The sequence below is a fragment of the Dothidotthia symphoricarpi genome (genome assembly GCF_010015815.1).
Source record: "Dothidotthia symphoricarpi CBS 119687 unplaced genomic scaffold P153scaffold_3, whole genome shotgun sequence".
In the NCBI taxonomy this organism is placed as follows: domain Eukaryota; kingdom Fungi; phylum Ascomycota; class Dothideomycetes; order Pleosporales; family Dothidotthiaceae; genus Dothidotthia; species Dothidotthia symphoricarpi.
In genome coordinates, this window is record NW_022985010.1 from 151,483 (window position 1) to 166,698 (window position 15,216).

Sequence of the window (15,216 nt, forward strand, 5' to 3'; positions counted from 1 at the left end):
GAGCGGGTGCTCCTTGACGAGGCCATGCTTTTTGAGCCCAACGTTGCTTTTCAAACCGTGTGCGACACGCAAACAGCCACCAGGAAAGTCGCATGTCCTAGCCCTTGATGGGAAGTGCTGACCTGCAAAATGCACTGGCTCTAAAATAAGCAATGCTGTCATGAAGAAGACCCGGAAACAGGATCCCTGGCATGCTCAAGACATTCACCCTACGTCGAAAAGCACGGTCGCCTAGCTCCAGCCTAGTCGCGCTTTCTTCATGAATGCTCCACTCGGCCTCCGTTCTTTCCCTCCCTCGCATCCCCTCCCTCCTCAGACCCCCCCTCGAGCTCTACCAGGACCGCCATCAACTGTTCGGTCTTGATCTCCCTTTTGCACCGTGTTTTGTCGTGTTGCAGCAACCTTGACTGTGTTGTTGTGTCCGGCTTGCGCTTTGAGCAGCCAGTCGTTGTCCCGCGGTTACGTATTCACTCCTCAGGAGGCGAGTCGCGCAACTTCAAAGCAAAGAGGGCCGCCGGTCTGCATCTCAGCTTTCGATTTTCACCTTCAACCGCCCATCTGCAATCTGCAATAAAGCGGGCGCCCCTTCTCCAGTGTACCTACCTAGGCAGAAGCGTCGCACGCTACCTCGCCTGCTGCAGCACTACCCATCCGGCATAGGCTGTATTCCTCCTGCATTCCGGAACCAATCGTCAGGCCTGGCACCTTGATAGCAACAATTATATTGCATTCCTCCGCCATCTCTCAATAATTATTTCTCTTCCTTTGCGCTCGTCTTCTTTTTCTCTACCCGTCTTGCGCATCGTCCACGACCACGCCGCTACGTCAAGATGCCTTACAACACCCGCCGGAAATCCCTCTCCCTGCCGTCCCTGGGCATAGCAGTGCCTGGAGGTCCCCGGTCTGCGCGCTCACCGCCTTCTACACTCGACGGTCAGCACATGGCAAAGAGGCAGAAGCACTCCCACTCCCAGTCTCTCGCGTCGCCACCCCGCCCTTCGTCGCTGCGCTTCGATGAGCAGCGGCCCAAGAGCTCAGGGCGGGCGGTAGACACGCCGCCACCGTCGCCCGGCGGCGAATCCGGGCAAACAAAAGTCGACACCCAAGGCATCGATGATGAAATCGTCGTCGGCGTCATCGACCAGCTCGAGAAGACCGGCAACCGACCCCACCTTCTGAAAGAGCTTGCCCTTGTTCTGTCGCCAACCATTCCCATAGTCGAGAGGTGCGTACCAAACCCACTGTTCCAGCCCCAAGCCTCCATTACTCATGCTGACATGCCATAGCTCGGCCAACCCCGCCGCCATCATCTCGTCGCGCCTAGCCACATATCTGAAGCGCAACTGGACGGCACTGTCAAGATGTCCTCTTGACAAGAAGCTTGTTGGCACCCATCCCAAGCGCGTCTACTATTTTCTTACGACGTGCCCGCACCAGCCCATCCCAGCTGATGTAGGGAACGGTCCGCTCGCGGCGCGCATCATCACCCCCTCACTGTCGTCTGCTGGTTCTGAGGAGGAAGAGACAGATGCGCGATCACGATCTCGCATGTCGCCCTCGCCTGAACTCGACCTGTCCGACTACGACGAGAATGGCAGCGACATGTTCTCCAGCCAGACTCATCCACCCACGACCGCAAACATCGCGCACAACCGACGAGCTCAGTCGCCGCCGTTAGAAAAGGATGAGCGCGAGTTCACCCAGACTGCCTCTTCCCTACAACAACGACGGAGAAGCCAGGAGGCTGAGCGCCAACGATCTGTCAGCGCGCCTATCGAACCCACACAAGTTAGCGACGTCGTCATGGATGAGGTTGCCCTGTCGATTGAGGAGACAGAAGAGAGCGCCGCGCGCAAGAACTCGGAAACCGCTGCTATGTTGTTCGGTCAGATGGGCAATGTTTCGACGTTTGAAATACACTTTGCGCCAATCAGTCCCATGATGAAGCCAACAATCAACATCGAAATGCCCCCTCCAATGTTCAAGCCCAACGACGCAAAACTCGACATCGACGACATCGACTGGAGCTGGTCGGAGATGAAGAGCCCAGAGCACATCGAGCTTGATGAGCTTGACGATCTATTCGGCGGATACTAGAACGACGACACACACCACCAAAATTGGACCATCTACCTATCCAGTATACGACATCTACGACTCTCTTTGTCTGCGTGTGTTTCTCACCTATCACTCTATATCTTTAGTATTCTTTCCTTGCTCTCTTCACTTCTACCTGGGTGGCGCATATCCTAGATTGGAGGCTTTTCTTTTTCTCTTGGTCACTCGCGCTGCATCATACACTCTGGGATGTTTGGAATATCGGACGGAGTTCTAGAGATTTGGCGTCTAGGACGGGATTCTGTACGATATTTGTAGAGTTGCGTTTGCGTGTCTGCCTGTCTGCCAGTTTTGAGCGTATGGATGGATGGATGGACGGGCGGGCGTTATGGATCATGGACGGCCTGAGGCACTGGTTGTAACTCGGCGTATCTGGATCCCATTGGATTTGGCAAGCAGATGTTTGTATGTATTGCGTTGTCGCAGAGGCTTATCATACGACTCGAAATGAGATGTGATGGAACGGCAGTATTTCAGACCAACCGCAAAAGTCATGTTGAAATGGAAAAACAGTTTATACCTTGCTTAGCCATTATCGTCTACTGCATATTTCACCCATGAACAGCATATTTCACCCATGAACACCCCGTTGAACACTCCCGTATTACCACATTATGGCGATACCTATCATGCACGTCGCAGCATGGCCGTGGTACGATTTGGTAGGGTCAGGTCAGGTTGTCTCACGCAAGACACGCACGTCAACCCACCCACTCCAATCAATCAAGCAGGCATTCAATCAATAGATCAATCAACCGTTCAACAGATCAGCAAACGACACAAGCAGTCGTGCATCTAGAACCGATGGCACCCAATTATTCCCCAATGCGATGCAGCAGCAACGACAACGACAGCGACAACGCAATCGCAGAGGCAAAATATGGGGCCTCACCGGCGCGCGGCGGCGGCAGCCATGCTGTCGCGTAGTGGAGTCGCGTTGTGTTGGCGAATCGGGGTTGGCTGGCTGGGGCGATCTTGGATCGGAGCGGACTGGGTTGCATTGGAGGGCATTGGATTTGGATGTCGAGATGCTTGGCGGAGGATGGATGGGAGGATGGGATGGGGGAGTAGGAGCTGGGGATGGTGGTTTCCCTTACTATGTACTCGCATTGCGTGCCAGCTCACCTGTGCTTGATTTGCTCATTTGCTCCAGCTACCTCCCGTACTCGCCCCTTACTCGCTCGTCTCACCTTACTCGCCTCTGCACTCGCCCTTTTGCCTCGCTCGCTCGCGCGCAAAGGTGGCTGGTCATCTCCGCTCAGATCATCAAGCGAGTCCAATGACTTTGGGCTCTCCCCAGCCCATTGCTAGGGAAGACGTGGAACGAGCCCAACGACGCACGTAAAAGTGCGTGCTTGCGCTGTTTCGTTTGAGATTCGTTTTCGCCATTTGTTCTCGCTTCGCTCTCGCGTCTGGACAAGAAAAATAAAAAAATATCGCCAGCCTTGCTCTCGGGCCAAATATCGCGCGCGCGCGTGCCGTGTTACAAAACTACCTGCAGGGGACCCGACGCTGCACGTCAACCAACGCTGGACCTTTTTTGCGCAAACACACCCCAGGACCGCAGACGGGAAGTTCCAAGGAGGATTGCAAAAAAGTCAAGAGTTGGATACCTATCTATTCGAGGACGGTTGGGGAAATCGGTTGGGGAGCGGGTAGCGCGTGGGTTGGATTGGACTCGACTGGACGTGTTCGCACGTCGTTCACCGCCTGGTGCCAGACATCAAATATCTCACCGCCCGACGTGTCGCAGGCAGAAACGCTCCCACATTTGATTTACGCTCGCGGATCTCCATACCCCTCCACCACACAAACCACACAAACTCGGGCCACGCTGTAAAAGTGGCGTGATCGTATAGTCGTGGCTTCACTCAGCAGCAACTCGGACTGGGACGCGGACTCGGGGTACGACCCCTCAACGCCGTCGACGCCCGTGTCTGCCACCTTTGCTGCCAGAAGTAAGAGGAGGAACAGCACCACCATGTCGGTTGCGCCGTCGCGGGCACGAAGCAGGAGTCGCGCGCCGAGCATGCGGGCGAGGACGCCTGGGCCCATCATCGTGGATGTCCCGGCCAAGCCACCCATCATCATCGACATTCCTGCCCGCCCGAGGAGTAGAAGTGTCGGCAGGAAAGGCCCGCTGATGGTGGACCCGGGCTTGAGCGGAGGTAGAGGCATGTTCAAAAGATTGATTGTCGCATGTGATGGGACGTGGATGAACTCGGACAACGGGATGCTGAATGGGAAACTGGCTGTTCCGAGCAATGTTACTCGCATTTCAAGAGCCATCAAGACGATCAGCCAGGATGGCATTCCCCAGATTGTGAACTATTCCTTCGGCGTCGGCACGCAGGGAAGCCATATAAGCCGCATTGTCGGAGGTGCGGTAGGTGAGGGGCTCGCAGACAACGTCCGCGAAGCATACTCGTTCCTGGCAAACAACTACCACCCAGGCGACGAGATCTTCCTCCTGGGTTTCTCGCGGGGCGCCTTCACCGCACGCAGCATTGGCGGGCTGATCGGTGAGGTTGGTCTCCTCACTAAGAAAGGATTGAACGATCTTCCCGAAGTCTTCCGGGACGTGCAGCATCGTCGTGATCCAAACTATCAGCCCTACAACCCGGATCTGCCCTTTCCGAGGAAACCTAGCGCTAGTGATCCTCGCTATGCGGATGAGCTAGAGAGGAGGGGATTGACGAGGTTGGGCGTTCCCATCAAGGCTATCGGGGTTTGGGATACAGTGGGGAGTCTTGGCGCACCGCGGATTGGCAAGCTTCAGCGGATCGGCCTGCAGAGCAAGGAGTCGAAGGAGATGGCCTTCTACGACACCAAGCTCAGCAACTGCATTGAGAATGCGTTTCAAGCGCTCGCTCTGGACGAACGACGGTCGTCGTTTGCCCCCGCGGTATGGGAGAAGCCCGAGGGGAATCGAACTACGCTGCGTCAAGTATGGTTTCCGGGTGCGCATTCCAACGTCGGCGGTGGGTACGATGACCAACAGCTCGCCAACATTACTCTCGCGTGGATGATGAGCCAGCTCGAGCCATTCCTAGACATGCGGGATGACTACCTGTTCGAGCAAGACGACGAGAACGATCGCTGGTACAAGCGAGACGGGCAACGAGAGCGACCATGGAGTTTCGGCGAGGTCTACAACAGCCTAACGGGCCTCTTCGCAATAGGCGGCAGCTCCGTAAGCCCCTCCCCCATCTACCCCACCACTCTCCCCACTAACAACCCCCAGATCCGCACACCAGGCCAATACCACGCCGTCGACCCCTTCACAGGCCGCACAACAGACCGGCCCCTCCGCCAAACAAACGAATACATCCACCCCTCAGTCCGCACGCGCTTCCGGCTCTCCGGTCCCGGCGTAGCAGACAAAGGCATCTACGAGTGCCGCGCCCTCGCCGACCACTACAAAGTCATCGTCGACTACGGCCTCAACAGCGCACGCACCGCAGACCCAGAAGTCTTCTGGAAAACAAAATACCGCGACTCGGACGCCGTCCGCGTCCTCCCCGAAGCCCCGCTATGGCGCCTCGAACGCGAACTCGCACGCAAAGACAAGGAGACGTATGATTTTGTCAAAAGACCGCCCGCGACGGGCAAGAAGAGGAAGAGCATGAGGCCTGGCACGGCGGTCCCGAGCGCCGTTCTAGGCAGCACTGTGAGTCGGAGGAGGAGGGAGACGTTTTCGCCGCGCTCGACGTTCGCGGGGGATGAGCGCAGCGCTGCGGGGGGGACGCCCACGGGAGGCGGCGGCGGGAGGGGGTTCGAAGGGCGCGAACCGCGAAGGAGCAGTGCTGCGGTCGAGAAGAGGAGTCGTGCGCGCAGTAAGAGTCGGCCCCGCAGTGCGGAGTTTGACCGCGAGACGGTGATTAGAGATGAGATGCCGCATCGGCGGGAGAAGGATAAGGCGTGGTGGGAGGGGCGGAAGTAGACGAGTCGTTGTCGGGTAAGACTTGATCGGGTGTGTCTGGCGTGTGTGGTGTGTGTGCGTGACTACAAAAGCTCGGGGAGTGCTTTTGGGTTTCATCTTTTTTGAATTTCGTCGTCGGGCTTCTTTTGGCTTGTTTTTCTCTTTCTTTCTTTTCCTCTCAATACTTGGACCCTGTTGCGGTTGTCCTGTCCTCTCCTCCCTCATCAATCGATGCAGATAGATACCCTTAGATGTAATTTATTCGGCTTATTCGTTTTTCTACTCAATTTATGGAAGTTGTTTGGTGAGTGGTTTTGTGCTCTTCACTACTGTGGGTTGGTGATGGAGGCTGGTGACTGTTATTACTCCGTATGTTTATCTCTTCTCTGGGTTCTGCGCTTGTTTTGATGTCAACTTTTTCTTGTTATGCCGTGTCACGTCACCGTGTATCCAGACACTAAACCTTCCTATCCCTCACGTTCACGTTCAACCTACTTTCCACCCGCAATGAGCACGAACCGAACACTCCCCATATCCCAACTAAAGCACTTCGAAATCCTCCATTGAACCCTAGATCTCCCTATCGTCCTCTGAACATCCACCTGTCTCCGCTTACTTACATATACAGGTAAATTATTTACGCCGAGTAATTCCAGTGAAGCTCTTCATCGAACTCATACACAAACTGGCAGGAATTCTGAGCTGCGCTGTACTATACTGTGCCTTGGAAGAGTACCATGGAGATTTGCGGCACGCGGGTAAGATGTTCATTTCACCTCTTCGTTCCGCTTCGTTCGAACGTATAGATGGGTCTGCGATGGGTGGGAAGATGTTTTAGAAGACATGTATTCTCTTCTTCTGTGGGGCTGGGAAAGTAATATGATTTTTTCAAGTTCTTGAAAAGCTCTGTACTGCAAAGGACATACACAAACACACTCTCGCTCGAGCCAGTAAGTATTCGTGGAGTTTGTGCACGTGCGCGTTCATTCTACCCCTCTACAGCTGCCGCGAAGAGTGAATATGTCTTCGTCGTATAGTGGGGTTCAGCTGGGTGACCTGGACTCGTCTGTGTATGGTGTGAAGAAGTGGGTTTACTGTTCTTAGTAGCTGTACGTCTTGGTTTCACGGTTGTGAGTTTGAAGTACTACTGTTACTGTTGATTTCTGTATGTAGGCGGGTTTGGGTTAGAATTTGTGCGTGTTCGCCCTTTTTGGAAATGTATACATGGATAGTAGGAATTGGGGTTGTTTTCCTCTCCACGGTGCTGTGTCTTGGGCAGGGGTTGAGTAGATGGTTGGGACTTTGGACTACAAGTTGAAAATTTACTGGCGTAGTACATATGTTATGGGAAGGCGGCAGAGCGGAGCGTGGTTTAGAAAGGTTCCTGGGTGATGTGTTTTCTGTCTTACATGCATCTTGGATATATTTACGTTTGGACTTTGACTCTCAACATATCTAACACTTGCAGATGTACACTATGGTTTGTGCAATTGGAGGAAGGTGTCGGACATCGTGATAGACCCTACAAGATCAGACAATGTTATACGTCCTCAACACATTCGTCTTCCACTGACGATCATCATTGAGTCTCTTTATTGTCGTAACTTTGTTTGGTTAAAATACCACCGAAATAGTTCCGAGGCTCCTTGAGGAGTGTTTGTGCAAAATACATAGATTGCGTTTCTTTACGACCCTGGAAATGATGCACCGTTCACATGATTTTGTCTTTCACCCTTCGCCTTACCAACAAGCATCAGTCACGGGTATCCACAAACAACGTTACTGGGTTCTTGCCGCAGGTTTTCAGCGAGGTCTTGCCTAGCAGTCTCTTTGTCGTTGCCGAACTGCTGAACCTTGAGTCACATAGGACAGCGCAAGGTCTATGCTCTTCGAAAGAAGCATAACGGAGCCTCTTCCTGCATGACTCGTTCGTTCCTTCGAAATAATACTCGATCCCAAACCCAACGATGAACGGGTCAAGCGGCATGAAAAGAGCTGGGTTGGACTGGGACTCTGTCATCTCCGTGAGACATTATTACCCCAGCAGACAAGGACTCACAGCCGAAGGGGGTAACCACCGGTTAGAGATGCCACACCCGAAATACTGGAAATGAAAACAAAGATACGAAACCGAAGGGTGGTGATACCGTTGAAACCTACGTCACCAATCGATAAAATAGTGAACATCTTCGCTATATATCGTTGTCTTACTAGCTTGTTCGGGCTTAGTCGAGTGAAACAATCTAAACGGGGCTGTCGGACTGGTTACCGGTTGATTGGGATAAGTGGGGTCCCGTCCGTGCTGCATGGGCATGAAATAATGGTTACTATGGAGCTGCTCGTTAGAAGCGATGTTGGGCTTGTTGGATGACTACCAAACAGAAAAGCGTGCGGGACGTAGACGAGTCCTGCAATTTGCAATCACACTACCTTGACAGTACCAGATGCAAAAGAACGAATATGGAGAAAGATGAAGTGAACCCATATGGATGCAGAAATTTTCACTGTTGGGATCAAAAGGTGAGGCATGTTACAAAGTTGATCGTGGATTATATTCTATAAGTTTTGACCCAACGCTATGCAAAGGAATGACAAGTGGCTATGTACATGAAGACCGGTTATCATAATCCATAAACCGATATTTACTCGAGCGTGCCAGGGTACTGGACAAGGGTGAGGTAGGCGTCGTTGACACCGTTGCAGATGAAGTCGTTGATTCCAGCACCGCCGGCGCGGCAGTAGTTGGGAAGGGTGGCAGTGCCGACGTACTGGATGTCGTCGGAGACATCCTGCCTCAGGAGGAGACCGCTGCGGTCATCCTGGAAGGAGAAGTAGATCTGGCTGTTCTCTCCGCACTGGTAGAACTGGGTGGGCACGATGGGACCCTCGGTGGCCTCGCAGGTGAAGTCAAGGGTTCCGTTGTTGGTGGCCTTGATGTTGAAGGCCAAGGAGTCGATGTCCTTGCCGTTCAGCTTGCGGGAGTAGAACTCGCTGATCTTCCAGATGTAGTCGCCGGATGGGGTAGCGACGGGCTCCTGACGGGCCGCGATGGGAGAAGCGGCAGTGATGCCGGCAGCGGCGAGGAAAGCGGCGACGATGGTGAACTGCATATTGATGATCTTGGTTGAAGATTGAAAGTTGTTGTGAGGTTGTAGAGGTGTTTGAAGGTTGATTGGAAGATGTGGAAGTGTGGTTGTTTGATGATTTTAGAAGGGTGTGCAGCCTGGTCCTTATATATGTATCGGTGTTACATCCCAAGACTGTTCGCGCATTTGGTGTATGTCCGTCCAAGGCGGGATACGATAGGTCTGACGTCAAGTGACCAGCACCCTTGCCACTGTGTATACGGACAAAACATACGCGAGATGTAACGCAGGGCTGAAGTGTGCTATTTTTAAAATTGCAACAGCCCTGACATTCCGGAAGCGGTTCGTTATGTGGAGTAGATAGCTCTAGTTCGGCAAAATCGGCAGCGATGTGTGGCTGCTCGGCCATAAAATGGCCGGTTTTGGGCTTTTTCCGTACCGCGGCTACACGCTATACGAGAAGGTGACGTTCCGTTAGTTGGTTTGTGTTGCACTTTGGGCAGGTCGATCGTTCAAGAAACTTAGCGCATACTCGGATAATGCTCCGCATGACGCATAATCATGTTAAGTCGGGCACCCTTTTGAAATCCCTATCGAAACCACACGAAACGACTCGTGATCGGTCGAAATACCGGGAACGAGTCTATTCCATGGGCACTCAACACCACCCAACATCAAGCATGGTTGCTAGGGGTGTCTGCTCCAGGACTGCGATAGCGAGATACGCATTGATGTTAATTTTATAGTTACATTCGACCGTGTTGTACCTATCATGCCATATGGTAATGTTGGTTTCGGGGTTATTATTCTCCAAAATTTCGATCGACTGAGAACCTCCGTCATGTCCACAAATATCGACATGAGCATATTTTATCGGTCCCAGGGACCGAAACCTTGTCTCCAAGTATCGTGGCCGGTTACACATCCGTGGCTGCTCGTATAGCTAACATAGTCGCGCGTGCTATCCGTCGAGCCTCACCGTAGATATTCGACGATGCCCAGAGGAGTTACAGGTATCCCATGCAGGGTTGTTCCCAGGGTCTATCGAGACGTTGTACCTCAGTGCGGCTAGTCACTGGTCACGGCAAGTGGAGCATGTAACCCTGTCGATATCAGATCGAGGTGGCGGGCGGCCTTGGCATGTCCCAGCTCGTCGCAGTGGAGGCAGTAAACAACGGTCCGTTTACCTATGTGAACAAGTGGTACGTCGATAACGTGACTATGTCCGAAGTTCCACAGAAATTATGGCTGATAAAAATGACGTGTCAGACCTGTCCTAGAAGCATGCATCTCCAAATGCAAGCAGAATCAATGCTCTACTGCGTCGGGACCTGTTCTCGTTGTGGTGAGGGAAGTGGAAATCTCGACAATGGGGGTACTTCGCTATTGACCGACATTTGGCACTACACCGTATTCTGCACGCCAGCAACACAAAACCCCCACTATTTAAAACCACTCACTTCCTACTTGGATTCTACAACGCTATCGAACCCACATATAAACTAAAACAAGACAGCACCTTGTTGTAAAGTCCTGCACTAGAATACGATATCAAGTCGAAAATAGATGGACGCCGGCGATAACTCGCTCACCAACGGAATCACGCCAATTCCACTTCCATCATACTCTCAACATTCTTAGACGTCAAGAGGTGAAGTTGACTGTGAAGCCAACTTATCTGCGCATCCTAAGAGCGCTAAATGATGTATTGAGGTCGAGGGTGCGCTACGTTTTCGGGAAAACAGTCTCTGTGTTGGCATAGACTGAGTGTTAATGCTTTTCCTACAGCACAACAGCGCCATGGCGAAACTAGAGTGTAAATTCCCATGCGACAGTAGTGAACAGTTCGTCCCATTTGATACCTTTCAAAGTTACGACTGTCCATCGTGTGGAGGATTGTAAAACGAGATTGATAGTACCCACCACATACTCAGCTCGATCATCATCAACAACTTCAGATACCATATGGATCAGAGGTGGAAGGAGAGTCGGACGAAAAGTTCATCACCGCATTCATGTCTCCAGGACGGCTGCTAAGATAAGCATTTAGTCTCATATGTCAAGCAATCGACTGCATGGCAGGGGTTGAGATCTTATCGGTCCTAAAACGACTGGGCAATTCTTTCCAACCTACCCCTTTCCATGCATACTGATGGCGCTCGTCATGATGAGTATTCGAAGTTCGAAATGCCTGGGTGTAGGATTTCCCACGCTACACACTTGCTCGCTTTCGTTTGCAGAGGCTTGCTGCTCTTGTCTAAGCCAACGCATGTTTTTGACACCAAAATTCCGCATGTGAGGTAGAATATCTACCTAATCAATTGTCAAGTCTGAAGTAAGACAGTGTATATCTCAAGGCTTTGCTTGTACAATTTGAAAGACGAACAATGGAGTAAAAAGAAGAAGAAGACGATTGAATTGATGTGTAATGTTGCAAGTGCATGCCATCGATACGTATACGGTCGCCCGCAAAATCTTGCAAAGCGCCACCCAGTACCTCAGGAAACAACCCTTGGAAGATATCTCGAGAACAGCACACGCTCAAAATACCCTTAATCAAATGGAAAGTAACGTATACGCATCATGAGAGATTATACCTGAGATGAAATGAGAATACGAGGAAAGACGCAAACCAGACAGAAATTCGATAGATAGTCCTACAGAGCTGGTTTGCTTTAAAGTATACGCTCGGCATTGTGACCGCCCTGAACAATATTTCTCCAGGATATCCGAAATGGCACAGTTGTTTTTGATTTGCTGACGACCCAGGAAGCATCGGCGGGCTCACTGTCTGTGTCGGCTTCCACTACTGTAAAAGTTTCGTGTCTCGTTACGTGTATGCTCCAAGGATTGCTATCGGTTGGAATCAGGGCTTTCTCTGGTGCATACCGCCAACCGCATAGACATCCATATGGGGATCCAGTATTTGGCAGTAGTGCATCATCGAGAAGTTCGTTGATGACAGGAGCATTGACAGTGAAGATTGCAATGATCTGTAAGGTGTTATAAGAAAGTGGTCAGGGTCTGAGTTGCCAGGAAACTTACGGCTTCTCTTTGCGTCCAAACCCAGGTTGTGGATATCGACTCAATACCGCCGGCGACCAAAGCACCTTGACCAAGAGCGATAACCATAACGGCAAGACCCAATGATACGAGGAAGCCAATCTTGATCCTCCTAGAGATGAACGTGTTAGATATAGTATAATCATGTCAGATTGATTCCTACGTACTGTCGCATACTTATGCGCATATCAAACAGAGCCAATAGTGGGACAACCAGAAGTAACGCGTCGGTTCTGTTGTTGTGTTAATTGGTGTATTATAGCTGGTTCGACGATATTCTTACAAAACATTACTTGTTGTCACAAACATATTCACACCCATACTGGGGGTGCACTGTTCTACTTTGCATTAGCACTGTCGATACCTGTAACTCGAGATACTGCATACCTTTAGAGTCGGATTGAATCTGCCCATGACGATTAAGTGGGAGGCAATAAGCGAGTTGTGCGACGATACAAACGACGCAAGCCAATACGGAAAGCCCTGCAACAAATTGTACATATCGGCGCAATGGAGAGATCCCTTCGGCTGGCGGTGTTGTGAGTGGCAGTGATGTTGTATCAGGATTGGCAGAGTCAAGGCGCAGGAAGTGCAAGACAAGGCAGCCTTTTAAGCTCCAAAAAGAGAATGTCGTGAAGAATGAGCTGGCAAGGACCGACTTAGTTTCTTGCGGTATTGGTTGTCTCGTCCAAAGGGATAGTGTGTGTTGTGGATTGAGAATGGCTATTCTCACTGTCAGTTGTGTTACAAATATGTGTTCGGATACTAACATAGCGAATATTCCCTGATCGCAAACCCGAGGCTAAAGAAGAACCACGCAGATAGAGCGAAGAATTCTTCCCAACCAAAGTGTTTGAATCCAGCTGTCTTCCAGCGAGAGAACCATCGTAAAACAAAGATGCAAGTACCGATTGCATATTCGACCCCAAAGTTGTTCAAAATGTTTACACTCATATTTGTGAAGAGTAGAAAGCTGTTAACAAGCAGTCTCTAGCAACGACCATCGTCCTGCTTTATGGCACAAGAGCTGAGATTGAGTAACCGTAGTTTCGGCGCATCCTGGAGCTATCCACTGGCGTTTCCATACTGCTGGGTATTTAGTGTTTCTTGAAACTGAGCACACGAGGTTCGGCTACCATAGATATGCTAGACTCGTTCACAATAATCTCTTGGGTTGACAGAATTCACCCCCCGTTTCGGCGGAGGATGGGGATGATGATGGCGTGTCTTGCGGCGTAGGCGATGGGGCGAATCACAGACCGATCGCTTATATTAGGTCGCCGCCCTTGCGCAGGAGAGTGATATCATAAACAGGATAGCTTGGGGGCAAGACCCTGGTGCTTCGCGTTTAGATCCAGTTGTGGACTGTCTAAACGACGCAAGCACGTATACTTGAGAGCATTGAGTACATACAGGGTGATTTTAATCACATGAGTAAATAGAAAGAGTTGGGTCTGATGTTATGCAGTGCATTGAGACTTTGTAAAGATGAGATGGATGTGACTCAAGTCTGTTACTGGCCGGGCGTTGCTCCGCGCGCTTATTCGCTTATGCACTTCCTTCCGCAACCGCGCCTCACCTCGCCGTTTCCTCGCCGTCTGACGTGCACATCGCCGTCTCGCGTACATATCGCTGTTTTTACTCCTTTGTTCACGTCCGGTAGCTTGTTTGAGTGTCTGTAGGCGCGCGTTTACCCCTAGCTCACAGTGGTGCGAGGGTTCAGCCGCATACACTGCCAGGGCACACGATGACTATCCCCATGACATGACATGACGCCCGTCATACTAAATTGTTGGACCCACATCATTTGATAGGGGTAGTCATCGTGTACCCTCGTGGTAGTATGATGTCCAGCTTGCATAAGATCTTGGCGCCCCAGCTTTGCTGAGTGGACAATATGTTGAGTAAAGCATTTCCGATGACAACCATAAACATGCGTTTTGATGAATATGTCATCCATCCATCGACGTTGAAGGAGTCAATGATGACCTAGGGCATAGTGAATTCGCAAAGGTTAACGTGACCTCGTTGACTTGGTTTGTCGTCGGATAGGCATCGGGTTTAACCTTCAAAGCGTCCCAAAAGACCGTTCAAGTATTTTGTGGGTAAGTTGCGCAAGCAGGAGTTGGAAGTTATTATGAAGGTGGCATGAGTATCTAGCTATCTAACAGCGATTGCCTCTGTCAGGGTATTTACTTCTTCATCACTTTCAAGTTCTGATCCCGATGCTGTCACAACTTGATATCGAAACTTGTCCCACATCCACAACTACTGGTTGCGCCCGGAATCCCCGTGATTTTAAATTGACTCCCAATCAACTCCATCGTATAGTCCACCGTACTCCCACTGAGCAGCTCCAAACTGCTCTCATCAACTATGACCTTCTCCCCCTGATGCCCCTCAAATATTGTATCTTCCTCGGTTGCTGGGACTTTCGAAAGGTCGATCAAGGACATGAGGTACTGGAAGCCGTGACAGCCACCACTTTCGATGGCAACGCGCAATGCGAGGTTGGGGTTCGCGTCGGTGGCGGAGATTTTGTGCAGACGGTTGGATGCACGTGGGGAAATAGAGATCGTCATAGGAGAGCCGGAGTCATCGTTGCGTGGGTTCTGGATGGCGTGGGCAGGTTTCGCGGCGGAGGGGTCGCTGGTGGTGGCGAGGCCTCGTCGCGAGTGTTGCGCTTGTGCGAAGATCGGTGGGCGTATCTTGTAGGGCCGAGTTGACCTCAACTCTGGTCTGAACGCAGATGGCGCAAGAAAGTCGAGATACAATGGCTGCGATGTGGCGGCCGCTTTGGTGTACGCTCGTGAAGAGTTGGGTACGCTGCTCGCAGGCTTGGTATTGACTCTTGTGGCCGCTCTCCTCACAGCGCGCAGACAGGAAGTGCACAACGTCGGTGTAGAAGCCATATCGATAGATGTTAGGGAGTGGTGTTGGATGTGTGTAAGCATTCATCCGCCTGAGGTCATCGCCAAATGTCAAACTGTCTTAACCAATCACACTGCCTGTTGACCCCACCCTTAT

The 15,216-nt window shown here is 51.4% G+C and overlaps 5 protein-coding genes across 5 annotated transcripts; 2 read left to right on the plus strand and 3 right to left on the minus strand.

Moving 5' to 3' along the window:
• Positions 1-496: 496 nt before the first annotated feature.
• P153DRAFT_149964 (uncharacterized protein) lies at positions 497-2,307 on the plus strand. Its single transcript, XM_033662196.1, has 2 exons — positions 497-1,225; positions 1,287-2,307. Exons 1-2 carry the CDS (start codon positions 831-833, stop codon positions 2,095-2,097), a joined length of 1,206 nt encoding a protein of 401 aa, XP_033527530.1. The 5' UTR covers positions 497-830; the 3' UTR covers positions 2,098-2,307.
• A 1,840-nt stretch (positions 2,308-4,147) lies between these two features.
• On the plus strand, positions 4,148-6,061 carry P153DRAFT_372819 (uncharacterized protein; the record flags this gene model as incomplete). The annotated part of the gene is made up of 2 exons (XM_033669423.1): positions 4,148-5,311; positions 5,363-6,061. 2 exons carry the CDS (start codon positions 4,148-4,150, stop codon positions 6,059-6,061), a joined length of 1,863 nt encoding a protein of 620 aa, XP_033527531.1.
• Positions 6,062-8,482: 2,421 nt separating this feature from the next.
• On the minus strand, positions 8,483-9,447 carry P153DRAFT_363363 (major allergen Alt a 1 subunit). Its single transcript, XM_033667358.1, has one exon. The coding sequence runs from the start codon at positions 9,148-9,150 to the stop codon at positions 8,683-8,685; it is 468 nt and encodes a 155-aa protein (XP_033527532.1). The 5' UTR covers positions 9,151-9,447; the 3' UTR covers positions 8,483-8,682.
• A 2,091-nt stretch (positions 9,448-11,538) lies between these two features.
• Positions 11,539-13,413, minus strand: P153DRAFT_392999 (uncharacterized protein). The gene is made up of 6 exons (XM_033671202.1): positions 12,960-13,413; positions 12,577-12,912; positions 12,473-12,527; positions 12,357-12,422; positions 12,172-12,301; positions 11,539-12,119 (listed from the first exon to the last, which is right to left on the minus strand). Exons 1-6 carry the CDS (start codon positions 13,141-13,143, stop codon positions 11,802-11,804), a joined length of 1,089 nt encoding a protein of 362 aa, XP_033527533.1. The 5' UTR covers positions 13,144-13,413; the 3' UTR covers positions 11,539-11,801.
• An 894-nt stretch (positions 13,414-14,307) lies between these two features.
• On the minus strand, positions 14,308-15,125 carry P153DRAFT_363367 (uncharacterized protein). Its single transcript, XM_033667359.1, has one exon. The coding sequence runs from the start codon at positions 15,099-15,101 to the stop codon at positions 14,421-14,423; it is 681 nt and encodes a 226-aa protein (XP_033527534.1). The 5' UTR covers positions 15,102-15,125; the 3' UTR covers positions 14,308-14,420.
• Positions 15,126-15,216: the final 91 nt, after the last annotated feature.